Raw genomic sequence first — 27,893 nt, 5'->3', positions numbered from 1 at the left:
AGTATTAGGTTACCTCTCACTGATGGACACTGATGGGCAAATCTGGTTCTCCAGGAGGTTCTTCATGTGCTGAACCTGACGAACAGCTTGTGTATAACTCTGAGGCATCTGAAATTTGTGGGGCCCCAGTAATTCCAACTCCATCTCTACATGCTGGAGTTGCATGTACAAGCAACGGTTGTAATCGTTGTGTTTCAGTCGTTCACACATTCCCTTCTCTGGAGTCGGGCTTCTTGCCTTTTCTATAGGTAAAGAGTTTAAGAAAAAAAAAAAAAAAAAAAAAGAGAGAGAGAGAAAATCAGCATGGCTATCCCTAGATTAAAATACTGTTCGGTACAAAGGCTAGAAAAATTAGGGCCCCAGATTATAAATGTGACAAAGCAACATTTAAAAGGACACGTAATGCAGCTTTGTTACTAAAGCCTTAGCATTCTTCTGCTGGAATGGACTGGAACTGTTGCCAGTAGGCAACTTCACAAAACAGAAGTCCTAAAACCTCAGTAGCAAAGTCAGATAAGATCAAGTGTTAATTTGTTCATAATTTACCTTTGCATTTGGTAGCTTCAAATACTCATTGGAAAAGCTAAATATATGTCTTTGTGAAATCAGTGGGACTGTTCACTGTTCATATATTATTTATTATATTGTTCACATCTTATTTATATTATTGTTTAATTGCAAATAAATCAATGCCTAAGTTAAGAGTCAGACTGAAAGGAGCAACAGCACGAAGCCAATAATAGAAAAAACAGGCAGGACAAAATGACTGTGAAACAACTCGTATTTGTGAGTCTTGATGCTACTAGATACCGATCCATCTCTGAAGCCAGGCTGATAGTTAGATTTCATTCTACAGCAAAAGAAAAAGATTTCAGTGTCTTCACTCAGCTGGATGGTAAATGGTGCACAGTGAAAGGATGAGACAATGGGCACAAATTAAAACACAGGAGATTCCATCTAAACCTAAGAAAAGCTTTTTTATCGCACAGGCAGTTGAACACTGGGACAGGTTGCTCAGAGAAGTTGTGGAGTTTCCATCCTGGGAGATACTTGACATCCAGCTGGACGTGATCTTGGGCAACCTGCTCCAGCTGTGCTCTGAGCAGCGTGGTGGACTAGAGGACCTGCAGAGGTCCCTTCCAGCCTCAGCTGTTCTACAATTGTGTAATTGCCTTTGAGTCAGAACATAAAAGCTTGGGTCCTCACATCCAGTGTCACCATCAATTTCACTACAAAGGTTTCAGCAGATGTGTCACCTTGTGTTGTTTACCTGGTATATCCGTAGCACCTAGTGTGACAATGATGGGGTCATCCTTCTTTTTGCTCTCATCGTAAAACTCTTGGCCAGCTCTGTTCTGGTGGCAGATGATGTCCTCAACCAATGCCAAAAGCGTGTTGATATTAGTTGATTTTCCAAGATCTGATACTGAAGTGAGTGATGGAGTCTTCAAGGCTTTAAAGAGTGAGTTGGCAATTCTTCTTATGTCCTAGAAAAGACAGCAGCAACATGGCAGTGACTCAGGCTGCAGTGGCTTAAGCTGATGTTTTCAGAAGGCACCACTAGCTGGGAGCTGCATCGGTTGCTAAAATCCCCAGAATGGATAAGGATGGCACATCTGCAGGGCTGGAAGTGGCAGGCAGATTTCAACGAATTCAGCAAGACAGTTTTCAGGAGTCAGAAATGCAGCTTACCTGCCTGAGGACCTACACTGAGGAAGACTGGGTCTATGATATGCTTTATCTTCACTGCCTTGCTTGATGTTTGCTGTTAACCCCTGAACACAGTGATTTTGAACACACATCTTAATTGTGCAAGAGTCGGGGATGTACAGAGGCAGATCTTGCTAAAGATGAGGATTCCCTACACATGGAATACACTCTGAAGGTGGATGTCTCGTGTGCTCACCCATGGCTGTGTAGATGGGTAACTGAGTGCTTTGCACCAAAGCATGTTTGGCTTGTCACCTCAGGCAATTTGAAAGTCATCTGACAGGGAAGATTTCTGCTGTTCAGCTGGAGATGTGGAGTCGTGCGTGGCAGCAGAGGGCAGTGCAGGACTCGGTGGGGAGCTGCCACAGGGACTTACCTTCATCACAGCCTCTGGAGTGAGCGAGACGGCCTGGGTGAGCTGTGGGGTGGGAGGAAGGCTGGGAGACACCCGGCCGTTCTTTCCCGGCTTCTTCTCTCTGCCCGGCGTGGCTGGCCGGGATCGTATGTTCCTGAAGATCTGCACGATGAGCAGGTTGATGGGGAACATGAGGAGGGAGCTCTCAAAGCCAATCATCACCTCCTGCCATGTGAACTCAATCTTCCCTGTCAAGATCAAACAGAGGGAAAGAGTGAAAATAACCTCAGGAACCATCAGGTCTGCATCTTGTGAAAAAGCCCATTTGTTCAAGTGCCCTGCTTCTAGATTTTGCTGTCTCTTTACTTTCCTGCCCAAGCAATGATAATGGTTGTTACCCAGATCCATTTTCTGCTCGGCTGGATCCTTTGGCACCCCCCAGAACATGATACTGGTCAGCATGGTGCAGAGCAGCAGCGAGAAGCAGCACGACACACGCTGGGCTCGTGTGAAGGAGCTTCGTGGGGAGCGGCTGAAAACTGAGTACCAGATGTGCCCATCCTGGAAACCTTTGGAGGTCTTCATGAAAAACAGATTGCTGGGAAGACAAAGGGAAAATCAAGAGTGCCTAGAAAGAACAGGGAAAAATAAAGCCATAGTTCAGCGTCCTGACCTGTTCATGTCTGTAGGCACTGTCAGAAGAAATGCTAACTATGAGAAATTATCAAATATCATGGCCTGGTTTACATGGAGTGGTCATAGCTACTTTATGGCCTTTCCTCCTGCCCATACTATGGTGGTTAAAGCTAGTCATGAAGCTCGTTGGCTTCTGTAATATATTTGTAGGCAAATTACACTTAAGATAAGATGCTTGGGTTTCCGTATGTCCATCAGGCTATCCTTTAATGCCAGCATTTCCAGTGTGCTGTAACTGCTAGAGTAACAGTCAGGCTGTGTTAACCAGTGTGTTCCTCGTCTTGTTCAGAGCCCTTTGAGAGCAATGGAAAGCTCTCCCTGATTTCATTTTTGTCTAGGGGCTTATCTTTGCATACTTGTTTTTCTAGACTGATTGAGAGAAAAAGGCCATAAAACAGCAGTTACCTGAACTGCTTCATGTCCTGTTCTGTAGCTACTGGGAACACTTTATCTAGGACGCAGTCTCCGATATCAATGGCTAGCCAGGAGTTACAGAGGAAGTACCACTTCTGGTCCCATGCAAGGTCCTGGACCACTACTCGATTCACATACCTGTAGGGAAAACATGCAGGTCACATTCACGTGTAACTGAGTGCTCCGAAATTCAGGACTCAACAGGACGATGGAGGACAACCTCTGGCCTTTGACTTGTTAGGCTGTGTGTAAGCTGTAAGGCACAGAGCACACAGCACTGTGCAAAAAAAGAAACTAACACTTCCTTTGTAGAAAGGATAATCTATAAGCACTAGGAAAGGAAAACTGCTGTCATTATAAAAATATTTTCAAGTCTTTATTATTTCCCTGCATCCACTTACCAGGATGGATTGTCCCCTGAATTATCGTGCCACAGTCGAATACTCTGCAATTCCCCAAGAGGGAAAAGGGTACAGAGCAGGAAAACATCCACTCCTCCACGTTCAAAGACTGGTGTATCAGGATCAGTCAGATGGTGTGGCTCACTCTCTCCTTCGAGTCCATAGAGGGTGAGAGTCACCTGGAGAGTAAGATGGCAAAATGAAGACTTGCACATCTCAGAATCCTGTGTATGATTATTCCTCTGACATACTCCCCCTGCTTTCTAAGGACTTTCTGGCTTAGAAACTGCATTTGGGTGCTCCTTTATGTCTCCAGTTCTCTAAATGAGTGCACGAGCTCTCCCTGCACAGTGCCATTGGTACCTTGGAGGTTGTGGCTGCCCCACGGCGGTGTCCTGTGAAAACTGTCACAAGATAACGGTACTGAGCAAAGGGGTCATTGTCTTCCAGTACTGTGATTTTCACCTGCAGAGTGACACAATACAGCGTTAGCAGTTTGATGAGTATGGCTGCATTAAAGCTGGGGATAAGAATTGGTTATCTTGTGAGCTATGCAAAGGGAAGGGAGTAGGGCTGGTTGAAAAATTCTGTTAAAATAGACTGGGCAAAGCGGGATTTGGGAATCGTTATTAGCTGAAGACTTACTTTGGCATCATCCTGGATGTCTTTCCTTCGAGCCCAAATAACTACGAGCACGTATATCAGAAAGATGCATCCTACAGTGGTCACCACCACAGGGTTGTCCACAAAGGTACCAAATAGCTGTGCGGTTTTGCTAACATCAATGGCATTGGGTATGACAAAGAAGGAGCTCCCGAAAAAGGTCAGATGGTTGCAGAGGCACTGTGTGCTTCTAGGACTTGTTTTTGGTCCTACCTAAAAACCAGAAAAAAATATAGATAAAACATTTGGCTTCAAAGTATAAGAAAACTTACCAAGCAAATGAAAAGACAGTGCTGAGACGGGTAAGTTATTAAGGACACATTAATAAGGGACACATCCCAAGAAGTTGAATGAAAATGTCATTTAAAATTTAGCCATCCTGGACTAACCTTCTTGATTTTATTAAAACATCTCAAAATGATGTTATTTTATGGTGTGAGTTCAATGCCATCATTTTACTCTAAGATGAGGGTTATAAGGGCTGGCTTTGAAGTAAATATAATATAAGCATTGCTGTGTTTCTCTCTGCTTACCTGACATCCATAGCTGTTCCAGTTCCCCTGGTGCTCATCCCAAAACACACAGCGGGATGCGAAGCAAGTAACAGCTATCGTTAACTTGTCATGGGCTGTGGAATCCACTCCCATATCTTGTAAAACCGTGAAGTAGTAAGTTCCCTCTCCAAAAATGAGTTCTGCTGGGCTAAGAACCCAGCTGTTTGTCTCACCTTGAACATAAATATTTTAGTTTCAATGTTAATTCAGAATACAGCTGTGTTGCATATAATAAACAAACAGAACAAAATGAAAGAAACAGGTATCAAATAATCCCTAGCATTTCACTGTTCAAAGCATCCCACTCTTTGTTCCCGTAGCATGAGATTGGAACTCCTTTGAGACCTTTCTTTCAAGAAAGATGTCTGAACTTATGGCTGGGGCTCATTCTGCAATTATATAGATGTGCTGACATTGTAAAGCTGTGGATGAGCTCTCCACGTTGTCCATGCCGGGTGCTCTTAACTTGCCGTGGGTAGTGACCACGCACAGAGCTCTGTCTTGGTTACACAAGCCCATAATACCCAAGCTATGGGTCACTAGCAAGTTGTCTTACCTCCAGTAGTTTTCTTACAGAACAGATGATTTTTCAGGTCATAATTAGTTTCATTAGGGCGATAACCATACCCTGAGTAAAGTATTAATGGAACGTCTTCTTCACATTCCAGGTAAATCACTACAGATGTGTTTTCTGAGGTGACGTTGACTTGGAAAGTGCTAAAATTGCCCAGATTCAACAGAATCCTATCTTCCTGAGTTGCTGAATGCCTTGGTAACATGATCTGGTTTTAAACAGAAAGACATAGCTTCAAATACAGCAAAGCATGTTTTATTTTTATCTATAAGCACAATACAGCCACACACTAGAAAATCTTTTTTAATAACATGAGGAAAGTATGGCCAACAGAAATACTGTCTTCAAAGTGATTGTCTTGATACTGTCAGCTAACCTCTGAAAAAGTCCCTTTCAAATCCACATAGGATTGTCTCAAGATCTGTGATCCTTGGTGCATTTTGTAAGTGAGAGCTGAGATTACAACTGAAATGCTGGCTACATGAATTGCATATCTCAACTATTTAAATGTCAGCTTATACATGGGCTAGGAAGCCCAAACAGGAGTAATATGTGTGCACTGCCTTGTTGGATGTTGACATCCATGACATTGTGTTTTGGGATGACTGTAGTCTGGAGTAATTTTTCCTGACCCTTTTTTTTATTTTATTCTTTAAATCACACAAATCCCTCCATCGCAAATGCAGGCACCCATGATCCCATGATATGTTGTAGCAAACACAGTGTCACAGTTTATAGTCACCTTACAGAGGATGGTAGCACAAATGACTGTAAATGGAAAAAGAGAAAAGAGGAATAGGGATAGAAACCAGTGGGTTTACCTCTATGTTTTCTTTGAGATTGCTGACTGGTATGATCAAGCCATCCAGACCAGTAAGGCTTAAACCTCCCACTGTTCCACTGATGTCAAAACTGGAGTCGCCGGAGAAAAAGGGATTCACGGCAAAGCTCACCATCTATTAGCAAGACATTAAGAATCAGCTTTGAGCTATTGGTAATATTTCATTATATTCAAAGTCTAAATTGCTGAAAAAAGGTGCCTTGAAATCAGACCCAAACAGTAGTCAAAAGAAGCCTGCATCCGGATTTAAATACCTGCCTTAGCTCTGTGAGAGGCCAGACACAAACCTTGAAAGTGATTTGGATTCTGAAATGTGTACAAAAATATTTATGGGTTTCCATTCACTGTGACCATCTTGTCTTTTAGATACCAGATATCAAAATGCAATTGCATAAGCCTCTTTGAAAGTGACTCTGTGAGAGCTGTGGCACTCCTCTTGGCATTAGGAACAAGAAATCTATTTCTCCTGTGACAGCAATGCACAAAAGAGTGTGTCAGAGTCATCATCACAATGAGAGGGTTCAGGAGCCTCTCCTAATGCTCAGGTAAGACACTTTCAGTATTCCACTGATATAAGGGGGTTCTGGACATGTTTAAACAGAGCTGCAAAAGACAGAATGAGAAAAGTGTATGTTTTACAGGTATTGTAGGAGTGTCCTCAGAGTGTCAAATCAATCAGAGGCCTTTAGAAAATCTATTAGAAAAACATCACAATAATATGCAATCCCTTGTTCTGAGGGAAAAAAAAAAAAAAAAAAAAAGTCTCCTAATTCAGATCAGGGATGTGCTATCGTCAGGACATGCACAGACCTCGTCTCCTGCAGGGTCTGAGTGCCTCAGACTCGTTTGTTTCTACCTGGGATGAAAGAGGATAGCTGCCTGTTGGTTTTAATGGCGATATTGACTCTGAGCTGTTGCATCCTCCTCAGAGCACTGGTTGTAAACAAAGAGAACACATAAGTATGCAGCATTGATTCTATCACCTTCTCTAAGCATCCAGGTAGGAATCAGGAGTGTATGTGAGGGGATAATGGGACGGGGAGTTTAAGCTTTCAATCCTCCTCAGCTTGCTCAACCAACTTCATGCAATTAAGATAAGAGAAGGCTTCTTTGACAAGAAAAATATTTCAAATAATTTTCTTGTTATGACTGGAGGGATGATTTGTGTACTTGTATGCTCACTGTAAAAGGAGTCTAAAACCACTAGACCAAGAAAGTAAGTTGTAGATCAGATTGAGTCAGATAAAAGCTGTTTACTTGCCCTTATATCCACTGTTTCATCATCAATTCCTGAAACACTGAGAGAGGAAGCTGTTGGAAGAACAAAGCTGGCAGAGCTGGAATTGGAGATATTAATGGCTGTACCATCCAGGCTTTCTGTCTGTAATCTGTCCAGTCCAGTTAGGGTTGAACACAAGCAGAACAGAATGAAAGAAAAAAAAATCATGTATGGATTTCATATCTAGAAAAAACTTTTCTCACTTCATTAGTATAACATACCTGGAAAACTGTTTCTAACTCAGCCAGTAACTACTTAGTGCATTTTCCCTGATGTTGTACTCCATGTAACACTACCATATATCACCCCAAAAAGGGGTGGAATTGGCATATCTGGATGCGGAGGTGTACACACTTAGGTGTACTTATGCAAAAGATACACCTGGTCTTTGTGTGAACATGTTCTTGATTTTTATGCAGAGTTAAATGTGGACGAAAAACAGGCTCTCAAGGAACAATTTGGGGATAATTATAGGCAATGGAGAATGCTTATCAGGCTCCTCATGATTGTATTTGTTCCTGCCAGGCTGGTTAAAGTTCTGTATAACATGTCATTATTGGCAACATGGAAAAGAAGAAAAGAACTTAACTGAGATTTCCACAGACTTTCAAAGGTAAGCAGCAACTGCCTGACCCAGGAGGTAGCAGTAGTTTGTCCCTTGGTCAGAGAAGGCACAGCATGAGAATTTCTAAGCTGGTTTACTGAAGTTAATTGGGGTCCAAGCTGTTCTTCCTATCAGTCAGCAATGGCAGCCTCATCACACTGTTGAAGCTGTCATTATGCTATAATACTTTTTTAGGTGGTTTCATTGAAGGATAATGTAATGGATATTCGGGGAAAATTTGGGTAACTATCAGGATTTAGGAGGCGTTGTTACAGTTACCTGTTTATATACATGGTGGCAGAATGAGTGGTAAGGACCATGGGTTCATCGTCTGGTTCCTTCCCAAACAGAAGGGCACTCTGTAGATTTTCAACTGTGTTCAGGAGCTGGTGTGACACTGAACTCTGGAAAAGGATTAGAGGAGAGGGGACTTGTAACACCGCTGCTCAGAATCAGCAACTTGGATGTTATTTGCCCTTACTTCTTTTTATGAGGAAATACCGGTTTTACTGTGTCTTATAAAGCTGGCAAACTTGATGATGAGCTTCTTAATCTCAGATACAATTATTCTTGTCAGCAATTCAACTTCTGTAATTCTCAAGAAAACACTGCATACAGCAAACAAATATCTTACAGTAAATGGAATTCTAATATTTAGAATTTCTACAAATTGAAGTTTGAAGGACAACAAAAATTGCATCAATTTCATGCACGATGTTTGTGCACTTGTGTACATTAATGCTCTTTCACCGCACATTTTAGTGTTTAGTCACTTGAAAAACAAGCCCTAATTACCTATTAGTTAGGTGTTATTAGTGTGTTATGCTGGGGGAGTTTGAACAGTTCATAACCTTTTCACTCAGGTTAGATTTATATCATGCCCTCCTCTCTTGCAGTGATGAAACCTGAAGTATATTCAGTCCAGGAAGCACACAAAGGCAACTGTGGCAGTTTACATATAAATAGGAAGGGCTAGGACAAAATAAACACGTTACATAATTCTGAATAGAAAATCAGAGTGGACTTTCTGAAGAAGTGTAAGCAGCAACCAGAGCTGATTCCAGCTTTGAAGTAGTGGAGCCAATCACAAATACAGAATAGCTGTGGCTTCCTTGAATTGTGGGGCAAAAGGAGGGAAAAGAATCAAATCTAGAAAAAAAAATCTTACTGCAGTCAGTCTGCTTGTCCTCTGTTAGAGGTCTTACACTGATCCTGTGTTCTCCAGCGCTCTGTCCTGTTCAGCTTTAAATGTAACAAAGCTTAAGAGGCTCCTATCATTCCCATTAGCAGACTGTTCTAACAGGCCCAACTGGGCAGAAGATTACTTTGATATTCAAGTCCACCATGTCGTTGTAATAAACCCTACCCAATACCAACTGAAAAATATGAAGCAGCAAAACTCTTAAAAACCTTCTAAAGCAAGTAAATATTCTGCTACAGGACCCTACAAACTGGACCAAACCAAAATTACCTGTTCTGCCTCTGGCACTGAAGTGTTCACAGCTCTGGTGTGTACAGAAGCTTGTAGGACATTGCTCACTGCATTAAATAGGTAGGTGGCTGCATCCTTTAGCTTCTGATCATCTCTGCTGTCCTCTGTGTTTACAGTGAGCAAGGAAGCACTTACATCTTTTAGTGTGTTGCTAGCTTCCACCTGCAGGGGAAATAAAGGGAGAAGTTTCAATGTTTTGGTGCTACAGATGACAGAAGTGACGTGTCATTGAGGCTTTTACTGAGTATTGCAATACAAGTAATCCCGTGGGACTGTTTGTGGCTATACCTGTTCTGCTGTAATAATTTGTGCTGGGGTAATACCTGAAACACCAATAATGATGATGTACTAGATGGCATACTAACATGTAACACAGCTAACGTGAAAAATGCAGCACGCTTCCACAGATTCAATCCGTAGAAAAGATGGATAACATCTGAAGAAAATATGTCTTTCAAACACAGGGACAGGGAAGAGTTTAGATGCACAATGACACAGTAAATCAGGTTGTACTTTCATGTGGTGACTCCAAAGATCCAGCCCTATTGTCAACTGCTAGTACATTTCAATCTTAGCTTCCATAAAACCTATTGGATTACCAGCAAGTGACACCTTTGGCCTTGTGCTGTGTGAAATGTCAAAGAATGAGTCTTACAGCATTTATTTTGTGCCAAAACACAGCCCCTGACTGACGATTGGTTGTGAAAGCACTGGCCAGCACTTAGCCCAGGGTGAGGAAGCCAAATGCAATCACTGCAAGCTTGGACGTGTCCATTCCCACAGTCTGCAAGTGCTTAGCAGCCTCGCGTGGAGTGAATGCTGAAACTGAGCTATGCTCTTGTCTCACCAAAGTTAACCACATACTGCTGACATGCTCCCAAGCCATTGTCTGGCTGCAACTGTACAATACATCAGAATTCACGACAGCTCTTCTTGTTGCCAGTGTATTTGTGAATCTTCCCCAGTGACAGTTTGTTCTGTCCTCCCATGTGCTCACTCCTTACACATAAATAGCATCGTCTACTAACGGTGTCATATTGCCAGATAAGATTCAATAAATACTTCTGCAAGGGCAATCTGAACATTTGTGCCTGATTCCTTTAGGTACCGTTTTGTTCCTGCCTCACTGGCAGCTTGTTTATGTGCATTTTGTGACACTGCATGGATCAGGGACCAAAGGATCTCAGCAAATTTCTAGGAAAAAAAACAACCAAACAAAAAAAAAACCTCCCAGGTTTCTCTTCTTCAGGATTCTAAGAATGCTTTAGAAGACAAAATATACATCCTAGCATGTCTTCTGCTAAAAGTTAAGGTTTTCACCCTAAAGATGTATCACAGAATGTAACTGGCCAGCCACTTATCCCCTGGATTGTGGTGGCTGTTGAGACAACCCCTGTGGGTCCACATTTGTTTACTCAAAACAGCAAAATGCATTCCTTCTGGTCGAGGCATACATGCTGGTACAGTCAAAAAAAATGAGCAAAGAACAGGTACCTGTAAGGCACCAAAACTCTTCCAAGGTTAGTGGGGTGCAACAGTGTCTGTACTGTTGGTGTAAGGAGACAGAAGGTGAGATGCTGCTTACCTGCGCAGAGGCAGACAGCTCCTCACTCCTGTGAGTGATTTCTTTCAACACTTCTGACATCTGAAGAGCAGTCTGCACTGATGTTACGTTAACAGCAGAGAGAGTTGTCAGCATCAGCCCTCGGAGCTTGGGATGGAAAGGGATAATTAGGCAAAGGAATAAGATGCTAATGAAGACTAAGCAAGTAGTGCTTTATATTGACAGCCAGGCTTGCTGGAAACTGTGGTAGAATAAAGCTCCACAACAAGGATCATTTGAACTGAGATTAGGTCTCCTGACAAGATGCCACTTGCCTTAATAAGTGTGTAATCACATGAGTTTTGTTACCTCCCGACACAGAGAATTTATACACTTAACATCCATTAATAGCAAGGGGAGTTACTTCTTAGACTTTGTACTAAAGTCTGCGAATTATTATGTAAATGTCACTTCCAGAGAGAGCAGAGCCATGTATAATTGATGTTAGTCAAATAATGAATCACAATTGAAGGATTATATGGCATTTCTCTAGATCTTTACATCTGAGGCATGCAAAGCACCATACAAATATCAACTTAAAAGTGAAACTAGCTTGTAGCTGAAAGAAACAAACTAAAATTACCTGCCATCTACTACTCTTAGGGAAATTGTCATAGGATATTTCTCCTGCAGGAGAGGCAATTTTATTAACATTTAAATTTTGTGCAAAATCGGGTTACCTCTAAGCTTAAAATGACCATCCAAATTAATTTAAATTATTGCATTAACAATTGAGAATGAATTATTTTCCTCATGGATGATATTTTTTATTCATTTATTTTTTGCTTGGGCAAGTAGTACAAAATAGCTGAAACCTGTGCCAAACGCAGAGGCGGATACCAGAAACTTGAAATCTCCATTGATTTGAGGAGGTGATATATGAGCTTTTTATTACTTAAGAGCTGCCAAAGAATACAAAGAGTCAATTATATCACATTGTACTGCAAGAAAACAAGTGTCTGGCTGACCTCTTTTCGTGTGTCCGTCTGTAAAGATATGTTAAAGTTTTCCTCTTGGGTCTCGTGATTAAGGACTGAGGTTACTGACTTAAACAGCTGGAAAAGACTCATGCTGTTGTTCCCATCTTTTAGGATGCTGTTTGCCTTCTCAGATACAATGGCCTGTAGGGTCAGGTTCCCATCGATCATATCTGTGTGTCCAACCTGTTAAAGAAATCAGAAATGCTCTTAACTTTGCTAACACTGTTATAGTTATCTTTGAACAGTTCCCACAGCTATCTCATTGGCAACCTAGCTGGAGTAGACAGAAAACTCTGTTACCATTTTTTCATGTTTTATTTTCAATTAAATTCTCCAGGCAGTTCTGCCATCCTCTTGGGTCTCCTGACTAAGTACTGGAGTCATTGACTTGTACAGCTGGAACAGACTCGTGCTGCTGTTACCACCCTTTAGAATGATGTTTGCTCTTTAAGATCCTATGGGCCATCTTTAGAAATGCCCAAATGTAAGAAAAGAGCCCAATTCCATCTCAATCTGTGAAAAACTACTTTCTTTTTAAGACATCTGACACCCGCTTGGCTGAGAAATTTGTGCAGAAGCAGAAGCAGACTCTAATTCAACCCCAAGTTTTCCAAGCCTCACCCTGTGCATTGCACAAAAAAGCACACTGACACGAACATCTGCTGAGTGTGAGGCATGGAGAAACACATGGAGTTTTAGTGGCCTGATAAGGATCTCTACTGGCACAAAAGCAGGAGTTTTCAGGGCCCTACAGAGAGTAACTCCAGACTCACTACCCAATGTCCACGTAGGTCATCTTTTAAAATCCTGTCCTAGAACAAAAACAGGAGAAGTGCCTTCTGACTATTTTGAGTCCACAGAGATTAGTCTCTGTTAGATACAGAAATGATCATTGCACAGTCACAGGCATGTAGTAAGTACAAAATGGGAAGAAGTTCCAAAAGTGAATCACAGATTAAATATCAACTTGAGAGAACTTGTATTGTGTACCTTCACTGAAGCATTAGTTTGAACTGTATCGCCAAAGTTGTTGCTAATGGTAATTGTCACGTGTAAAATGAAATTATTTTCCTCTTCTCCAAGTGGAAGATAAACTGGGAAGAGCTCAGGATCTGGGCCACAGTGCAAGAGAGAATCTGAAATAGGAAAGATGGGATTACCTACCAGACATCACACAGACACCTCCTGTTCTCTGAGAAGAGAGGGCTGTAGGCTTGCTCTGTGCAGGCCTGATCAACTCATGTTTAGACTCTCTGAGAAGCAGAAGCAGGCTGTGCCTTTGCTCTTGGTGGCATCAGTAAAAGTGCTTGTCAGAAACATGGGGAAGCAGCCAAACCATCCATCTCGGGACTTACTTGAGTTCAGGTAGAAGCAGTATGTGAGCTGCTGGGATTGGCATGAATCCACTGAGCATGGAGGGCTGCAGGAGACTGTGAAAGCAGTGAGCACGGATCCCTCCCTGGGAGACACAGTGCAGCTGGGGACCTGGGGCGGAGGCACTGTGCTCACGAGGTAGGTGTCCTCCCCGTAGCCACGCTGAGTCACTGCTGGGAGTGGAGGGAGCAGAACGTCAGCGATCATGCCATGGCAGCAGTGAGCTGCAGACATTACTCTAACCTATTCTAGCAGTGATGTGGTTTGATCAGGCACCAGAAGCATCACTGTGTACCTAATCAGAAGGGAAATCCCACTACTGATTAAGCCATAAGAGGAAAAGAAGTATTAAAAATGTGGTAGTGTTTGCATTGTAAAGCAAAGCTGGGTCATTTAATCAGGTATTTAATATAACATCATTGCCAAATGAGCCTTAACAAAGTCATTAACAGCTTGGAGTCAGATAACTGAATTTGTCCTGTTGTGCAACAGCCCAGAACAAAGATAGTTCTTAATTATTTCAAAGAACACATATGTAAAGTAACAGCTCTCAACTTGCGGAATAATTTAACTTCTTGCTTGTCAGCGAGGCTCTGTGCATGTAACGTCAGTATGATGTCAGGATGGCAGAGGCTATCTCAAAGGAGTCTAAAAAACCCTGCTTGCCCATACCTGTTACTTTAATCTGAAAAGCTTCTCCGTGTGTCTGCAAGAAGGAGCTGTTCATTATCAACATGGATGCGTTGCTTTGAAGCAAATTCAAAGAGTCCTGCCGGAAACCAGTCAGGCTACAGGCTGGAGGGAGGGGCGCAGACTGGAAATCAGACAGAAAAGAAAACATGACAGTAGACGCTCTTTGCTGTGATTTCTGTTGCAATTTATCAGGAGCAGAGTGGCAATTTGGTGCCCTCCATTATAACCACTGTCAAACGTAGCTCCCCCGTACCTCAATCCTCAAGCTGTTTGCAAAGCCCCCCACGTGCCCCCTCTGAGACCACATGGCTTTCCCTCACGATAGATGTTTATTTTTTGTGTGTGCAGTATTTCTGACAAATCTGATGCTCTCACCTTGTCTTGGAATGTGTTATCCAAGTACCAGTTATACGAAATGGCCTGGGAGTCCTTCTGTCCAGAGACACTCAAAACAACTTCCTCGCTAGCGTTCACTGGCTTGCAGTTTGCCTCACACCTGTAAGGAAGTAAGACAGTGGTTACAGGCAGTAACTCTGTGAGATGTCATAGTCCTTGATGTTGGTTGTTTTAATCTTGTTTAATGAAAATCTGCAAAAGTCCTGTGATATATGTCCAGGTGACGTGACTCACAAATAGTGAAATACTCCATTTTAAAGCAAGAGGTTTAGGAACTTTCATCTCCATTTTCAACAATGACTAAGGCGCAGAATCCAGACGCTATTTATGTTCAAAAACTCATTCAGGCTCTCAAGTGAAGCCTACCTAATCTCCTAAAATTATTATATTAACAGACCATCGAAATGCCGGTGATGTTCCAGCTTCCCGAGAACCAGATTTTTAAAGCAGTAATGTGTATCTGGGTGTCTAGTAGGAATTTCAGACATATCTTACAACTTTTATTCCCGTCATTTCAATGAGGTTTGCATATGGAAATCTCCAGCACTGAAAGGAGGTAGTGGGAGTCAAAATGCCTAAGTGGTTTGGGAGAAATATTATGCAATTTATAAAAGGATTATGTTCAGAAATGTGAACTGGAAAATGCTGCAAGACCCATTGTCTTTAATTCCTTTGATGGTAATAAATAAATGGATTTACAACAATTAGTAAACTATTACTACTGTTATTATTAATGATAATTGTGGCCTTGCCCTAGATTTGTGTAGTAGTAATATTAAATAGTGAACATCAAGGTTTGAAAACAGACCTGATTTCTAGCTGTAGTTCTTGTTTTGCAGTCACATAGAGACATTGCTCATCCTGTTTCTCTTCATTCCCACGGTTTTGCACTGTAACCTTCACAGTCACTGCTGACTTCGGAGGAGGAAGGCAGGAAGGTGGGATCTGCACCTCTCGTTGGTTGGTTAAGATTATCTGGTGCTGCACGCATTCATTCCACTCAGGCCAGCAAGCTCCTGCATGAAATTTCTTTTATAATTAGAGTAATTGTAGCATCCCATGTCCCTCATAAAGGGCTTGCCTGGCAGCAGCTCCGAAGAGCTTTATAAAGTAAACGAGTTTCCTTAACCCAATTTACAGAGTGGGTAACCAGAGTTCAAACTGATTTCTTCAAAATAATATATGAGGTCAGGGATAAATATGAGGACAGGACACAGATGTTCTGAATCTCAGTCCTGTTTTCAGCCATAAATATTCTTGCATTAGGTTTGATGCTAATTATTGCAATTTTATTGACACATACCTTTCAAATGCCTAACTATGTAAGTCACTTGCAATTAGGTCTTCACTGGGGCGGGGTGAAGGCTTAGGATGGACAGATCTTGAAAACTAAAACCTAGGAGCTGCCTTTGGGAAAAGACAGAACTGTGTACTGTGCATTATTACAGACCGTGGTTAGATGGGTGTTAAAACCAGAATAAGGCAGAGGGATGTTCTTCGTATACAGTGAGTGGCAAACTTTTATAAAGCCAGGCAGGGGACTAAACCGTCCCCTAGTCAGATTTTCACAGCTTGGTCTAACATGACAATGAGTTTGACGCTGATGAAATAGAAATTGGTGGAAAAGCTTCAGGAAATGCACATACCGCAGGACCAGAGGAAACTAGAATTAGTGCTGTTATCTGGCCAGCCAAGAGTAACGGTTGTGAAAGGATCCACATGGCGACTTGGTTTAATATATATTTTGTTTTTTCTTTTGTGATCCTAAATAATAAGGAAATGTACCAGTTAGAAGAGTAGCATGTATAAACACACACGCATCTTGTTTCATATAGAAATTAAAAATGTGTGTAAGGTTAGACCCCAGATGCAGATCTGTAGTTTAGACGATCTTTCCCTAAGCAGTGTTTGTATGGGAGTAGAAGCTACGGGAATAGAAACACATAACACAGAGAAATGATGCGTGGCAAGATATTCCCAAACTCACACCCGTTTAGGAGCCCAGCTCCTATTTTAAAAATTAATCCAAGTACTTAGGAAACTAATTTCCATTACTTTTCCTTTTTTGGACCAAGACTTTTAAGTCTTGGACAATCATTTGTCTTCTAGCGTGTTTTCTGGTACATCTCTTTTCTATCAGAAATGGATACATTACAGCTGTAGATAAAGAGAAGAAGAAAGTAGCTGAATTTGTCTTTCTGTGCAACGAACTGTGATAAACTTACTTTTAAATTAGTTTAATATTCCTCTGGTGCAATATATTCTTACAGCTGATTTGTAAAGCGTGATGCCTCCTTGTGAAGCAGCGTCTCCCATAGCAGACGTCTGTCTGCTAGGGTTATAGTTAAAAACTCTATCTTTGAGATGATAACAAAATATTATATCTAGCAATTCTCAATTTAACTTTGTGCAGCTGCTGGCAATTAGTGTTTCATTAGTTTCTCAGCTTGCCATGAGCTGGAAATTTCTTTTTCACAAAGTAACTTAAACATCCCAATACAGAAGCAGAAAGCACTTGGAAATAATATAAAAAGGTATTAAACTCTGCTTGCAAGATAGCCCCTCAAAGGAAAGTTCACATTAGTCACATAGATAATTTTAAAATTTATCTAATTTTAAAATTTATCTAATCACATTTCAACTTCCAAAACTGGATCACGGAGAAAAGTTCATTTTCTCTAATATTGGAATTGTTATTTGCAGGCTTTTACGAGCTGTAGGTTGAATGCCTGCGAACACATTTGTCTTGGAGATGCTTGGTGTAGATTCTATGTTAAACTATTTGGGGCACAGAAAATCTAGTCCATAATCTAATATGTTGCTAATACCTCTTTTTAATATCTTCTGCAGCACTTTTACTAGCGAGAGGAATTTCTAAGCATGTCAATTTTAAAGAAAGATCTTTAAATAGTACTTACGTTTGTCTTTTGGGTATTTGTTTTGGAGCTGCCTTTTTCCTTAGCAGAATCTGTTCAATACAGAACAAAACAAATAAAAAAAAAAATAAAAAAAAGAATATTTTATTGCTACCTATAAAGCTTTCAGACAGTCCTCAGTGAATTTACCTTAAATATTTGACTACAGGCACTCTGAAAGATAGGGCTGTAAGACTCAGACTCCTGAATTGGGATAAACAATGTATTTTCAGGAGGTAAAACAGTAACAAACTGTCACTATAAATAAGATCATTGTAATTCTTCAAACATAATGGTGTAAATCAAAATCAGTTCACAGAAGTTAAGAAGTTCAGTTGATGTACACAGAAAAAATGAGGGAAAGTACTGGAAAAGTCTCAATACTAAAGTCAGTTTATTCATGGTAAAATCTGCTTTTGTAAATGTAAGCAAGTGCCATCTAGAAGTGTTTACTGACAGCATTTTATATGATTGCTGTGATGCAGATATTTCCTAGTTTTAGAGCTACATCCCAGGACATAAACTTCACTACTTAATTTTGAGGACAAGCAGCAAATGTGCAATATGTAATATAGAGAGAGATGCTAATTTATGACCACTTCAAAGCCAGAGAATCTGCCTTCATCAGGAAGAAGCTTCCACAAAAGTTTTCAGCACTATTGCTGGAAAGAAAGCAATTACTAGATGCAAACCATAAACACGCCATAAAATGCTCTGATTGCAAAAAGACATTTATATGGTAAAAACCAGCACTGCCAGATAAATGCAATTACCTTCTTTATGGGAAGTGTTTGCCAGCACATTGATGAGCCCGATATCCAGACTCATGTTTGAGAAGGCATTCGTGGCCACCACTTTCACTAGGAAAGTACCTAGAGAAGACAAAAGACCAATTTAGAATAGCAGCAGACCAGTCCATGTTTGTGACATAAAATCCAATACATTAAGAAAATCCTGTTCTTTTCTCTTGGTTGGTTTTGTTTGTTTGTTTTTATGAGTTTGAGGGAATGGTCTTCCTGTTTATCTCAGGTTTTAACTACTCAGCTGTCCTTGTTCTAGCACTTGCAATGCTGTTCTTTGTCAGCTGGCTTTGATACTACAACAAAGAAATCTAGAGATGTGCTAGTATTGGAGTCCAAATGAATTTAGACATCTTGAGAGAGCAGCTGTCTTGTTTTGCTAGAAGGGAAGGGATGTTCAAATGGGTATAGGGAGGCCCATTGCAATTTCTAATATTGAATATTCTTAAAACATAAAATGAAATCATAATTAGCTTCTGGTGTTCCAGCTTTGGCATGGGATTTGAATAGTTCATTAGAGGAGAAAACTTTTTTATCTTCTGAAACTAAATTAACTCTTAAGGACAGTCTCCCTAATCCCATGTTTTAAAGGCTTTGAATTCTTAATAATGAAAAGAAAAAAAATGCTAAAAAGCTTATTCATAAGTCCCAACCAAAGCTACATGTTGGAGACTGATGTGCAGATGAGGATGGAGCTCCCTTTTTTCTTTGTCATCCATACTGAGAACTTTTTGTTTTGTTTTGTTTTTGTTTTTTTATTACCATAGTGTGAAAAGGAGTATAAAGTTGAAAAAGTTATACGTATGGACAAACTGGAGGAAAATGCATTGTGAGTCAGGAAAATGTCTTCATTTATACTTGAATCAGGTACAGTCATGAAAAAATGACTAGTTCACTACGTCTTTTTAATTGCAAAATTCGGGTGAAACCTCACTTTCCGTCTCCTTATGGATACCCATTTGCCAGTTCTGTTTTTTTTAGCTCACTTAAAGGCCAGTGCTGTTCATACACTTCTGCAGGACAAGTTTAAATGGTTAGAAAAGTTATCAAACTCAGCTGTAAGTTACTGTCCCCTAGCCCAGTTGCTGTGCCTGTTTATGTGAACTCCCCCACTCAGTTGTGAGCGTCTCAGAAGCAGAAATGTCAATGTGCTGTACCTTCAGAGTGCATGGGAATGAAGTATGTTCGAGGTTCCCCTGCAGGGCTGTTTTCCTCATGAGAGTGAGTTTCATTAGATCCAACCACCTCAAACTTCAGCTTATCTGGGGCACCATGAGGAACAGAGACGTTTATCTCCAGATTCTCCCCCAGCTGCACAGCATGAGAAGCTAACACAGCCTGAAGACCAGAGACTGGCTCAATTAAGTGAACGGCAATGCTCCCAGAGATCTCTGATGCAGTGGTGTTGCTGGATGCTCGGATTTCCAGCCGATGCATCCCAGGGCCCAGCAGTTCCTGAGCAGCACTGTCAAGTGTCAGATTGTGCGGGACGATTCCTTCCTTTGCACTGGATTCAGCGAGCGTCACGTTACCTGCTAGTATAACGTAGGTCACTCTGTTACCTGCAGAAAGACAAAATTTCTCACAGCCTATGTAATAGGCAATCCACTTCTAGCTGCTTTGTGCAGCATTCAGGTGCTTATAAAGGAGCCATAAGCGTACTGCAGCAAGGCAGTTTGAATAAAGTCCCTTTTGGTGCCTTTGTGCCCATTTGGCTCCCTATGGAAATCTGACTCGTTTCTGCAGGGAGTGCTAAGGCAGTCAAGAGAGTTCAAACCCATGCTTCTGAATTTCACTTTTTAAGCATGTGGATCCCAGGAGCTTGAAGTGAGCACAAAGTACACAGTAGCAAATATGACCTGCTCAGTGGGGAATCCTCTTACCCTCTGCTAGAGAGGCATTTCTGTGCATTCCTAACTTCAAATACATAAATACTGCTACTGGCTTCATGTGGATTCACGTGACTGAAGCTGTGGTCATGCTTCGTCAGATTTGTGAAGGGGGAAAAAAGGTTTGTGTTCATGTTCAAAATACCCCTGAGAAAGAACCCCCCCAATGGAGCCGAGAGCATTCAGTTGCAGAAATGCAATGATTAGACGAAAATCATTCACTAAAAAGAAGGATTGTTTTGTGTAATGAAAATCCTGCTTCTGTCCCATGGGTAGGATCAGATTTAGCCTACAATTTAATGCATGCAGAGTAATGAAGCTCACCTCCGTTGAGTTCAACTTGGATCCATAACACCTCCCTGTAGAGCGTTCGGCAGGGAGAGCCGTTCCCAGATTCGTACTGGCTGTAGCACCCGGTAAGGCTTAGTTCATCCAGCTTGTCTTGAACAGTCACCCGCCTCTGTGCTGTCACATGCCACTCGCTGGTAGTGCACTCCACGAAAACTGTGAACTCCCCAGGAGATGAATATCTGTATGTGACATTGCTGACCAGTCTAGAACAGAAGGAGAACAGCTGCCTGTGGAAAACTGTCCTGGAAAGTCTTGAGTCTTACCTGCTAACGGTGGTCACAGTTCACAAATTTCTGACCTGATCACCTCTGCTATACTCAGGAGATTGGAAATGAACATGACTGTTCACACAAGAGTATGTAGCAGTGCCCTCGATTTCTCTTTTCTTATTTCGCTCCTGATTTACCTACTTTAGGATACATCAGTGGAAGCTGAGGCTGCTCAGCGTTTTGTCAGATCTCAAACCTTGCTCTTTTATTTTGCTCTATGTATGTGCAACTGCCATGCTGGAAAAATGTCTCTTCACTTCCTGGGACTGATGCAGCTCCAGTAGTGGTAGCAGCAGGAGATGAATGGATACAAGGAAGTCTGCAGTAGCTGCTATTACTGCTAATAAGCATTGGGAGATGGTAAAAAGAACCTAAGGATACCCTTCCTGAGTGACACGCACCACGGAAAGCAAAGAGGTATTACTCCCAACACTATTCTCTCTGAACTATCACTGTGACACCTAGTAAATGAAAAATAAAAGAAAATCCAGACATCATCACTGACAATGCGTATTTTTCATTCTCTGCTTAAATGAAGTAAAATGTTTCTTTCTAACTGGATTTCAGAAACATGGCAACGACAAGACAGGAACAGAAAAAGCAGTCCCTGCAAGAGTGGGTATCAAACTGCATGCAGAAAACAGATAAGCATGACTGCTGGCCATAGGTGAAGTAAAAGGGCCTCCCATAACACCAGCAAGCCTCTGCTTAAAGCTAGCAAGTATATTTCACCTAAAGGCTCTCTACTAAAGATTTTTTTTCATGTTCTTTACAGCTACAGGCTTGTGTCTGTACCTCTGAAGGAATGTTTTCTATTTCTAGTATATTATGACTTTTTGGTTTTCATTCTTTCTGCTCTTATTTTTCTAGTTGGCTCAAGTGGGATTCTATCAGTAGAGAAATAAATTTCTAGATTCATATTATGTCATTCCTAGCACTAGGACAATACAAAATCTGACTTTTAAATCAAGTAGAAAAGTGTTTGATCTTTCAAAGACAATTTTTTTTGCAATTAAAATAAAAGAAAAATTCCAGAATTCCATTGTATTCTTTTTAAATGTTATCAAAAATACTATTTAAAAATACTCTTAAAAAATAACACTTGCCTATTTCTTCGGTAATTAATTACATTTTTTTCAGTTATTTTGTGTGCTAGAGATCTGTATTCAATTCCATTAGTAAGAAATAGGAATCACTTGTCATAATAAGCAGAGGAAAGATTGTGGTTGGCAGCTTGACATAATATTTTGTATTTATTTCAAAACAAGTTTCTGCAGAATCCAAGTATCTTGCATGTGTGGTCTGTTACCAGTCTGATTAATTTTTGACATCTCATCTTGAAGCATTCAATGAAATGCAAGCAGTGAAATTTGCTCTTTGTCTGATGATGTGTAAAGGACTCATCTTACGTTAGAGGGTAGTAAGGATCAACCGTGTGGCCATCTCCAGTGCTGATGACACAGGAAAGGTTGCCAGTGTATGGGGAGAGCAGCCAGTTCAAAGTGACTGTGATGTTTTCAAAGATAAAGCATCTATCTGTTACAACCAGCTGCAGACCTGTAAAACATAATGACAGCATTCAGTGCCTTTGTTTGTCTGTGGTTCTTACATAACTCAATTGTTTTTCATGTATTGTTGAGAGCAGGACTTCTCCAAAGCAGAGCTGATACTGCTGCCAATTTGAGTGCATTAGTGGCATGACCGGGAGCTGATTCTTTTCCGTATCTACTGGTCAAGATTCATGTTGGAACATAATTTTATTTGTTTGTTTTATGTGTCTGAATTTCCTGGCTTTGTGTCCTATCAAAAACCCTCTGGAGCTGTCAGTTAAGAGGAAAGATACATTTTGGTTCCTTCAATACTTGGGAGTGGTCTCCACTCTTCCAGATTCTTCTTTGAGGATGGAACAAGGATTTCAAGATAAATCGTATGCTCACAATGTTACAGCAAAGTGCAGAACAGGCTTTTGGTGCTGACAGCCCTCTCCCACTCACCTTCCTTGCAGTGGTATTGAACAGACAAATAGCTTCCTGAAGCTGGGCAAGGGTCTCCAAAGAAAGCTCCATCTGCTGCCACCTGGCAGGCCTGAAGACCGTGACACTGTCCTGGAAAGAAGTTTTACATGAATTTGTGTTTTTTGTCTTTGACTGTCATAACAGCTCAGGTGAGAGGTGATTACTGAAACGAGAACACCAGCGAGGGGAGCAATATTTTGTCACTGATCTCTAGACAAAAAACTCCTACAGCACTTTGACTTTAGTGTGTTTCTTATTGCCTGGTACTTAGCACTGTTCCCTCCTTCCCATTTAGCCTCCTGTGGGACCCTCCTCCATCTCAGAAGTTCTTTGTGATCCTTTTCATTTTAGGAATAATATACTGTTCCATTCACTAAAGCTACTCAAGTACAAGACGAAATACTTCAGGGACCAGGAATTATATGACTCTGACAAACAATGCCATAAGATATTACCTGCTACTTCATCTTTGACACTGATCCAGCTACAGTCTTCATCTGTATCATACTGGAGAGGGGTTTCCAATACACAGTAGTGAGGGGTCTTCCGTCCATAGAAGGTCTCTCCAATTTGGATAACTTCTCCTGACCCACACTGCACAGTGGCATTGGAACTATCACAAGCAATGCTTTGGCCAGATTCTATTGGGGGAAAAAATCAGAATTAAATTTTTGAATTTCTGAAAAGTCCTGCTACAGTTCTCCATATCCTTCTTTTTGCTATTATTATTTTTGTTTTATTTTTCTTCCTTTTAAGCTAAACAATACTGAAAATGAAAAAATGAACAAAGCATCAAATATTTTTCCATTTTGGAAATCCAAAAAAATAGATTTATGTTCTTTACCATCTTGAGCAAAAATTTGAGAACATTTTTAGTAAAAGAAAACATTTTAAATAAAAAAATAAACATATTTTGTGGGAAACACTTAGCATTTATTTGACCTGTAGTACTGGAAGGTTTAAAGTTACTTTCTACTTCAGAAACCCTTGTGGCAGTGTGAGATTTGCATGATTCTCAGATAATGGCGCTGGAGAAGATCGTGCATATTAAGTACAGGACCTGATCCCATTGCTGCTACAGAGACACCTTTGTTCCTGTGCAATATTCGACTGACTTCATTTAGCAGGACTGTTAAAATGAGTAAGGTCATATCTCTAAAAGCATACACCTTATTCCTTGATTAATCTGGGACAGTTAATTATCTTACAGAATTCTTGGTATCCTGTAGTAATCAGGATACATAATACCCCCAAGAAGTGTATGCAAAAGGCTGTTCTCATAGGGGAGTGTTGCAAAAGAATGTTTCTGTTTCAGCTGTCTCAGCTTTAACTACATTGTCCTCCAATGGCTGTTTTGATCATTCCCCTTAAGCACGTTGATTAACAGAGCCAATGTGTGCACACTGCAGTAATTGTGTGCTATTGTTATTTAAAGCTAAATCTAAGCCTGGCTGTAGCTATAGCAACATGATCAGTTTATACGTTAGAGCTCTCTAAATAAGCTTGAAAAATAACTTGCTGTTATATTCTAATACGGGCTATTATCTCATGCATTTATCTGTTCTTTACTTTACATAAAGCGTTCCTGTAGTATTTGCTGTCTCAGCAACTTTTACCTGTAAAACTGTCCAGAACTGGGTTTGTGTTCTTATGGACAGTCCCTGGTCAACCTGTATATTTTTGCTGCATCAAATTCCTAGCTTACGGAGCACCAAATGCCAGGATAGAAGTAGGAAGAAGAATGAACTGAACTAAGGAAAATTTTCACTTGAGTTGAGAAATGTGATTCTAGGACAGAGAGACAAAGAACGGATGAAGGCCAAAAGCTATCTGTCTGCTTAGTTGTTTGGTTGTTTTTACACACATAAACATCTCAGGTGATCAAGTAAACGAGGTTATCAGGAATCAGAGAGGTTCACTTCAACTAGTGATCCCATTCGGAGCTACCTGTACATTTCATGTGAGGTTTTGAAGTCGGTATCACTGTGAACCAAGCCTTGCAGTAGCTGAGTGTGAGGGAGTCAAACACCACCGTGCCCATTTTACAGAAACAAACTGAAGCACTGTCAGGCTGCACAAACCTCCAACCATTCAGCACCCAGAGGAATGAATGAAAAGAATGTCCCTGTTTCTTTCAGATATTAGATCAAATTCCTTACATGCAAAGCTAGTAAAAGAGGAGTCTATTATTGAAATATGCATGTGTGTTAATGAATATGGGCTGTAGATAAGGAAACCAAGGCTGTAATTGCTTTAATCTGTTTGCAGTTTCCTGGGTAATGGAATAATGGTCAGGCATTGTTCAATAATGCAGACTTCTTTGAATTTAATGGGCTTTAAGTCAGATCCTATAGTAACAGATGGTAGCTTTCTTACAGACAGTTGTCTACCATGTTGTAATGGCAAAATAATGTTAGTCTGGTTTTGCATGGAAAATAAGCTTAAGGCATCGTGCTGTCTGCCAGTTTCCTCTGCCCCAGTCACTTTTAAGGTTTGTCATCTTCAGCCAAATTTGATATATAGACATAAACCTCAAAACACCCTAAAATTTCATGAAAATCAATAGGGAAGTGGAAGAGAAGGAGCTGTATCAGTGCCCCTACTAGGAGTAGAGATCATAACCCAACAGTTGTCTGTTCCATGATGGGATTCAGCTGCCAGCAGGTACAGCTGGAGCTCTGAAGCTGCTGCAGAACTGTGGGGACAGAGGGAAAAGGATTTGGAGAGGCAGAAAGTGCTGGGCATATGGGAGTGAACGGGGAGAGCTGAGGAAGAGGATAAGGGGGGGATGTGGAACAGGAGATCAGGACAGGAATCAAGTCGTTGTTAGTTTTGCTGATTGTGGAATGATTTGTTAATTATGTCAGAGGTAGTGCCGGACTGGACCAGGGCAGTAGCACCACTATGGCTTGTGATAACCTGGATTTGCATACTGGATTTGCAGACTATTTATGTTAGTGAGCCTACAGCCACACCTGCCTTCAGGTGCTTGTGACCTTAGTTCCAGTTTTAAATGCCTGGTTTACGTGCAAAGTGCAAGGAACACAAATTCCCCTCATATCTATGTGTCGGATAGGATCATGCTGCCAGCATTCCTTCCCAGGACTGTTCCAAGCCACAGTTCCAGGGACATGATGTCTGTACCTTTTTCTGTCTGAACACTAAAATGCCACCAGGAGGGACAAGCTCCTGTCTGCTTCCTTGTCCTGGGGAAGCCCTCAAACCTGATAGGAGGGTCTGAACAAGAAAAACTTGCTCTCACTTTTGCTTGCTCCAGGCTGCTAGAAAAGTTATCTCTGGAAGCCTGGCTGTATTTTTGCTTCCGTGACAAATTATTTTGATGGTCTTGCCTTGGCCCATGTTTATGATTACAAGTTTAGATACAGGGCAGTCATACTGGTTCCACCTCGCTCAGGTGGAAAAAGAGCCCCTGATGGGGTTTACTGGTTTTTTTTTTTGCTTGTTCATTTTTAATAAGCTTTAGGTTATTGCACAGCCGCTTTGAAAGAAACAAGACAACTTATGCACAGTTGTGAATACAGTATGCTCACTTCTTAGATCCAGCTGTTGTGTATCTTACCAAACTCACAAATGAAGTCAAACTCCTGGCTGCAATTTTCAGTCACACCCCACCGATACTTGGCATTCTTTAGGATGTAGCCACATGTGGATGAGAAAGAAGATGGCTGATCCTCGTACCAGTTACTGTAGCTTATATCTGAGGTGTCCAGCCAAACCATTGACCCTGTGAACAAAGTAATCATTTCCTGTTTATTTTCCACAGTAACACAACTAAGGAGTCAGAGCCTACAGAGCGAGACTGTATCCCTGCTCCTACTCAAGCAAAGATGGTTTTGTCTGAATAGAGATCTTCAGTTTCATTTTACATGTAATCTGATACAGCCACTAAAAAAGACACCACTGCTTCCCCCTGCTCCCAGCCTCCAAATTCCACCATTCCCTTGCATCAGATCTCGCAGCATCTCCTAGCGTGATGAGTTAGCTCAGCTGGCTTGTCCACTGGAGAACCAACCCAGCATATCTTTTTAACTGGGTTAACTGATCTAATTCACCATGTGTTTGCACAAGCACAAGATCCAATGGAAAGGATGACAACATGCAACTGAGAAGTGAAGCACACAGCTAGAACATCATAATAGAAAACTAAATTACAGCTACAAAAGACGTTGTTTTTTCTGCAGCTGTCTATAAAGGGATTGACTGCACTTGCTGTCATGGTAGGTAAGCATCACAGGCTGGTACAGTTTCAAAGAAGACATGATTTCAAAATCACCTACCGTCAGTAGTTTCATTCAGCAAGGAGTTTGAGATCAGTCCTATCCACCATTCCTGATCCTCGGCAATATGCTTCTGCAAGAACTCTTGAGTTTCCTCGTTTTCAATAAAGACAAGGTGCCCCCCTCCTCTCTCACACCATCTCTGGGCACTTCTGAAGGATCGCTGGAGTCTCACAAACTCATAGCATGAGTGGTTGAAAGCTAGCTGATACTTTGAGCAAGGGATTCCTTCCTCAGCTGGTGTCTCCTCCACAGCCAAACATATAGCAAGAAAAATTAGAACTGTGATCCCAAGCCACATTTTCAGCTCGGTGCCCTGCATGGCACTGGTGTTGCTTATCACATCACCACTCTTTTTGCTGCCTTCTTCAAAAGCGTGAGTTGTCATCCTTGTCATGTCATCAGTATTCCTCCTTCCTCTTTGCTGTTTGCAAAAGCAGCAATAGGACGTGGAACAGATTGCTTCTAATACATAATGGTGATTGCATCTGAGGATGCACACAGCTGGTGTTGATGCTAAGTCACTGCAATGGCCATTGTGAGGCCCATTGTATAAAGGTGTCACTCCGCATGAAGTCAGGTTGAAGGGAAGCCATTATGGGATTGCTTTCCTCGTGAGCAGAGAAGATAAGGTTGATGTATGCTGTTACTGGACACATGCGAAAGTGAGATAAAGCTCCTCCATCAAAGGAGTCATTGTGTGAGCATTAAAGCTGGATGTCTTTAC

At 41.2% G+C, this 27,893-nt stretch overlaps 1 protein-coding gene across 1 annotated transcript in view; it reads right to left on the bottom strand.

Annotated features, from left to right (window-relative positions):
* LOC311214306 (polycystin-1-like protein 2) overlaps positions 1-27,554 on the bottom strand; it is a gene marked incomplete at both ends in the record, with an annotated part of 38,367 nt that extends 10,813 nt beyond the window's left edge. The window contains 27 exons of the mRNA XM_084294817.1: positions 14-242; positions 1,271-1,487; positions 2,087-2,313; positions 2,464-2,663; positions 3,167-3,313; positions 3,577-3,755; positions 3,940-4,041; positions 4,222-4,452; positions 4,773-4,966; positions 5,350-5,575; positions 6,189-6,323; positions 9,563-9,745; positions 11,169-11,294; positions 12,155-12,349; positions 13,157-13,302; positions 13,522-13,713; positions 14,213-14,354; positions 14,609-14,729; positions 15,438-15,645; positions 18,318-18,416; positions 19,502-19,906; positions 20,558-20,778; positions 22,263-22,410; positions 22,848-22,958; positions 23,324-23,509; positions 26,449-26,613; positions 27,167-27,554. Of these exons, the coding sequence (XP_084150943.1) occupies positions 14-242; positions 1,271-1,487; positions 2,087-2,313; positions 2,464-2,663; positions 3,167-3,313; positions 3,577-3,755; positions 3,940-4,041; positions 4,222-4,452; positions 4,773-4,966; positions 5,350-5,575; positions 6,189-6,323; positions 9,563-9,745; positions 11,169-11,294; positions 12,155-12,349; positions 13,157-13,302; positions 13,522-13,713; positions 14,213-14,354; positions 14,609-14,729; positions 15,438-15,645; positions 18,318-18,416; positions 19,502-19,906; positions 20,558-20,778; positions 22,263-22,410; positions 22,848-22,958; positions 23,324-23,509; positions 26,449-26,613; positions 27,167-27,554 (5,123 nt within the window). The remainder of the gene's footprint in view (positions 1-13; positions 243-1,270; positions 1,488-2,086; positions 2,314-2,463; positions 2,664-3,166; positions 3,314-3,576; positions 3,756-3,939; positions 4,042-4,221; positions 4,453-4,772; positions 4,967-5,349; positions 5,576-6,188; positions 6,324-9,562; positions 9,746-11,168; positions 11,295-12,154; positions 12,350-13,156; positions 13,303-13,521; positions 13,714-14,212; positions 14,355-14,608; positions 14,730-15,437; positions 15,646-18,317; positions 18,417-19,501; positions 19,907-20,557; positions 20,779-22,262; positions 22,411-22,847; positions 22,959-23,323; positions 23,510-26,448; positions 26,614-27,166) is intronic.
* Between the last annotated feature and the right edge of the window lie 339 nt (positions 27,555-27,893).

This window comes from Netta rufina (genome assembly GCF_964035555.1).
Source record: "Netta rufina genome assembly, chromosome: 13".
Classification (NCBI taxonomy): domain Eukaryota; kingdom Metazoa; phylum Chordata; class Aves; order Anseriformes; family Anatidae; genus Netta; species Netta rufina.
Note: the sequence above shows the minus strand (reverse complement) of the source record. Positions and strands in the feature narration are given on the sequence as shown.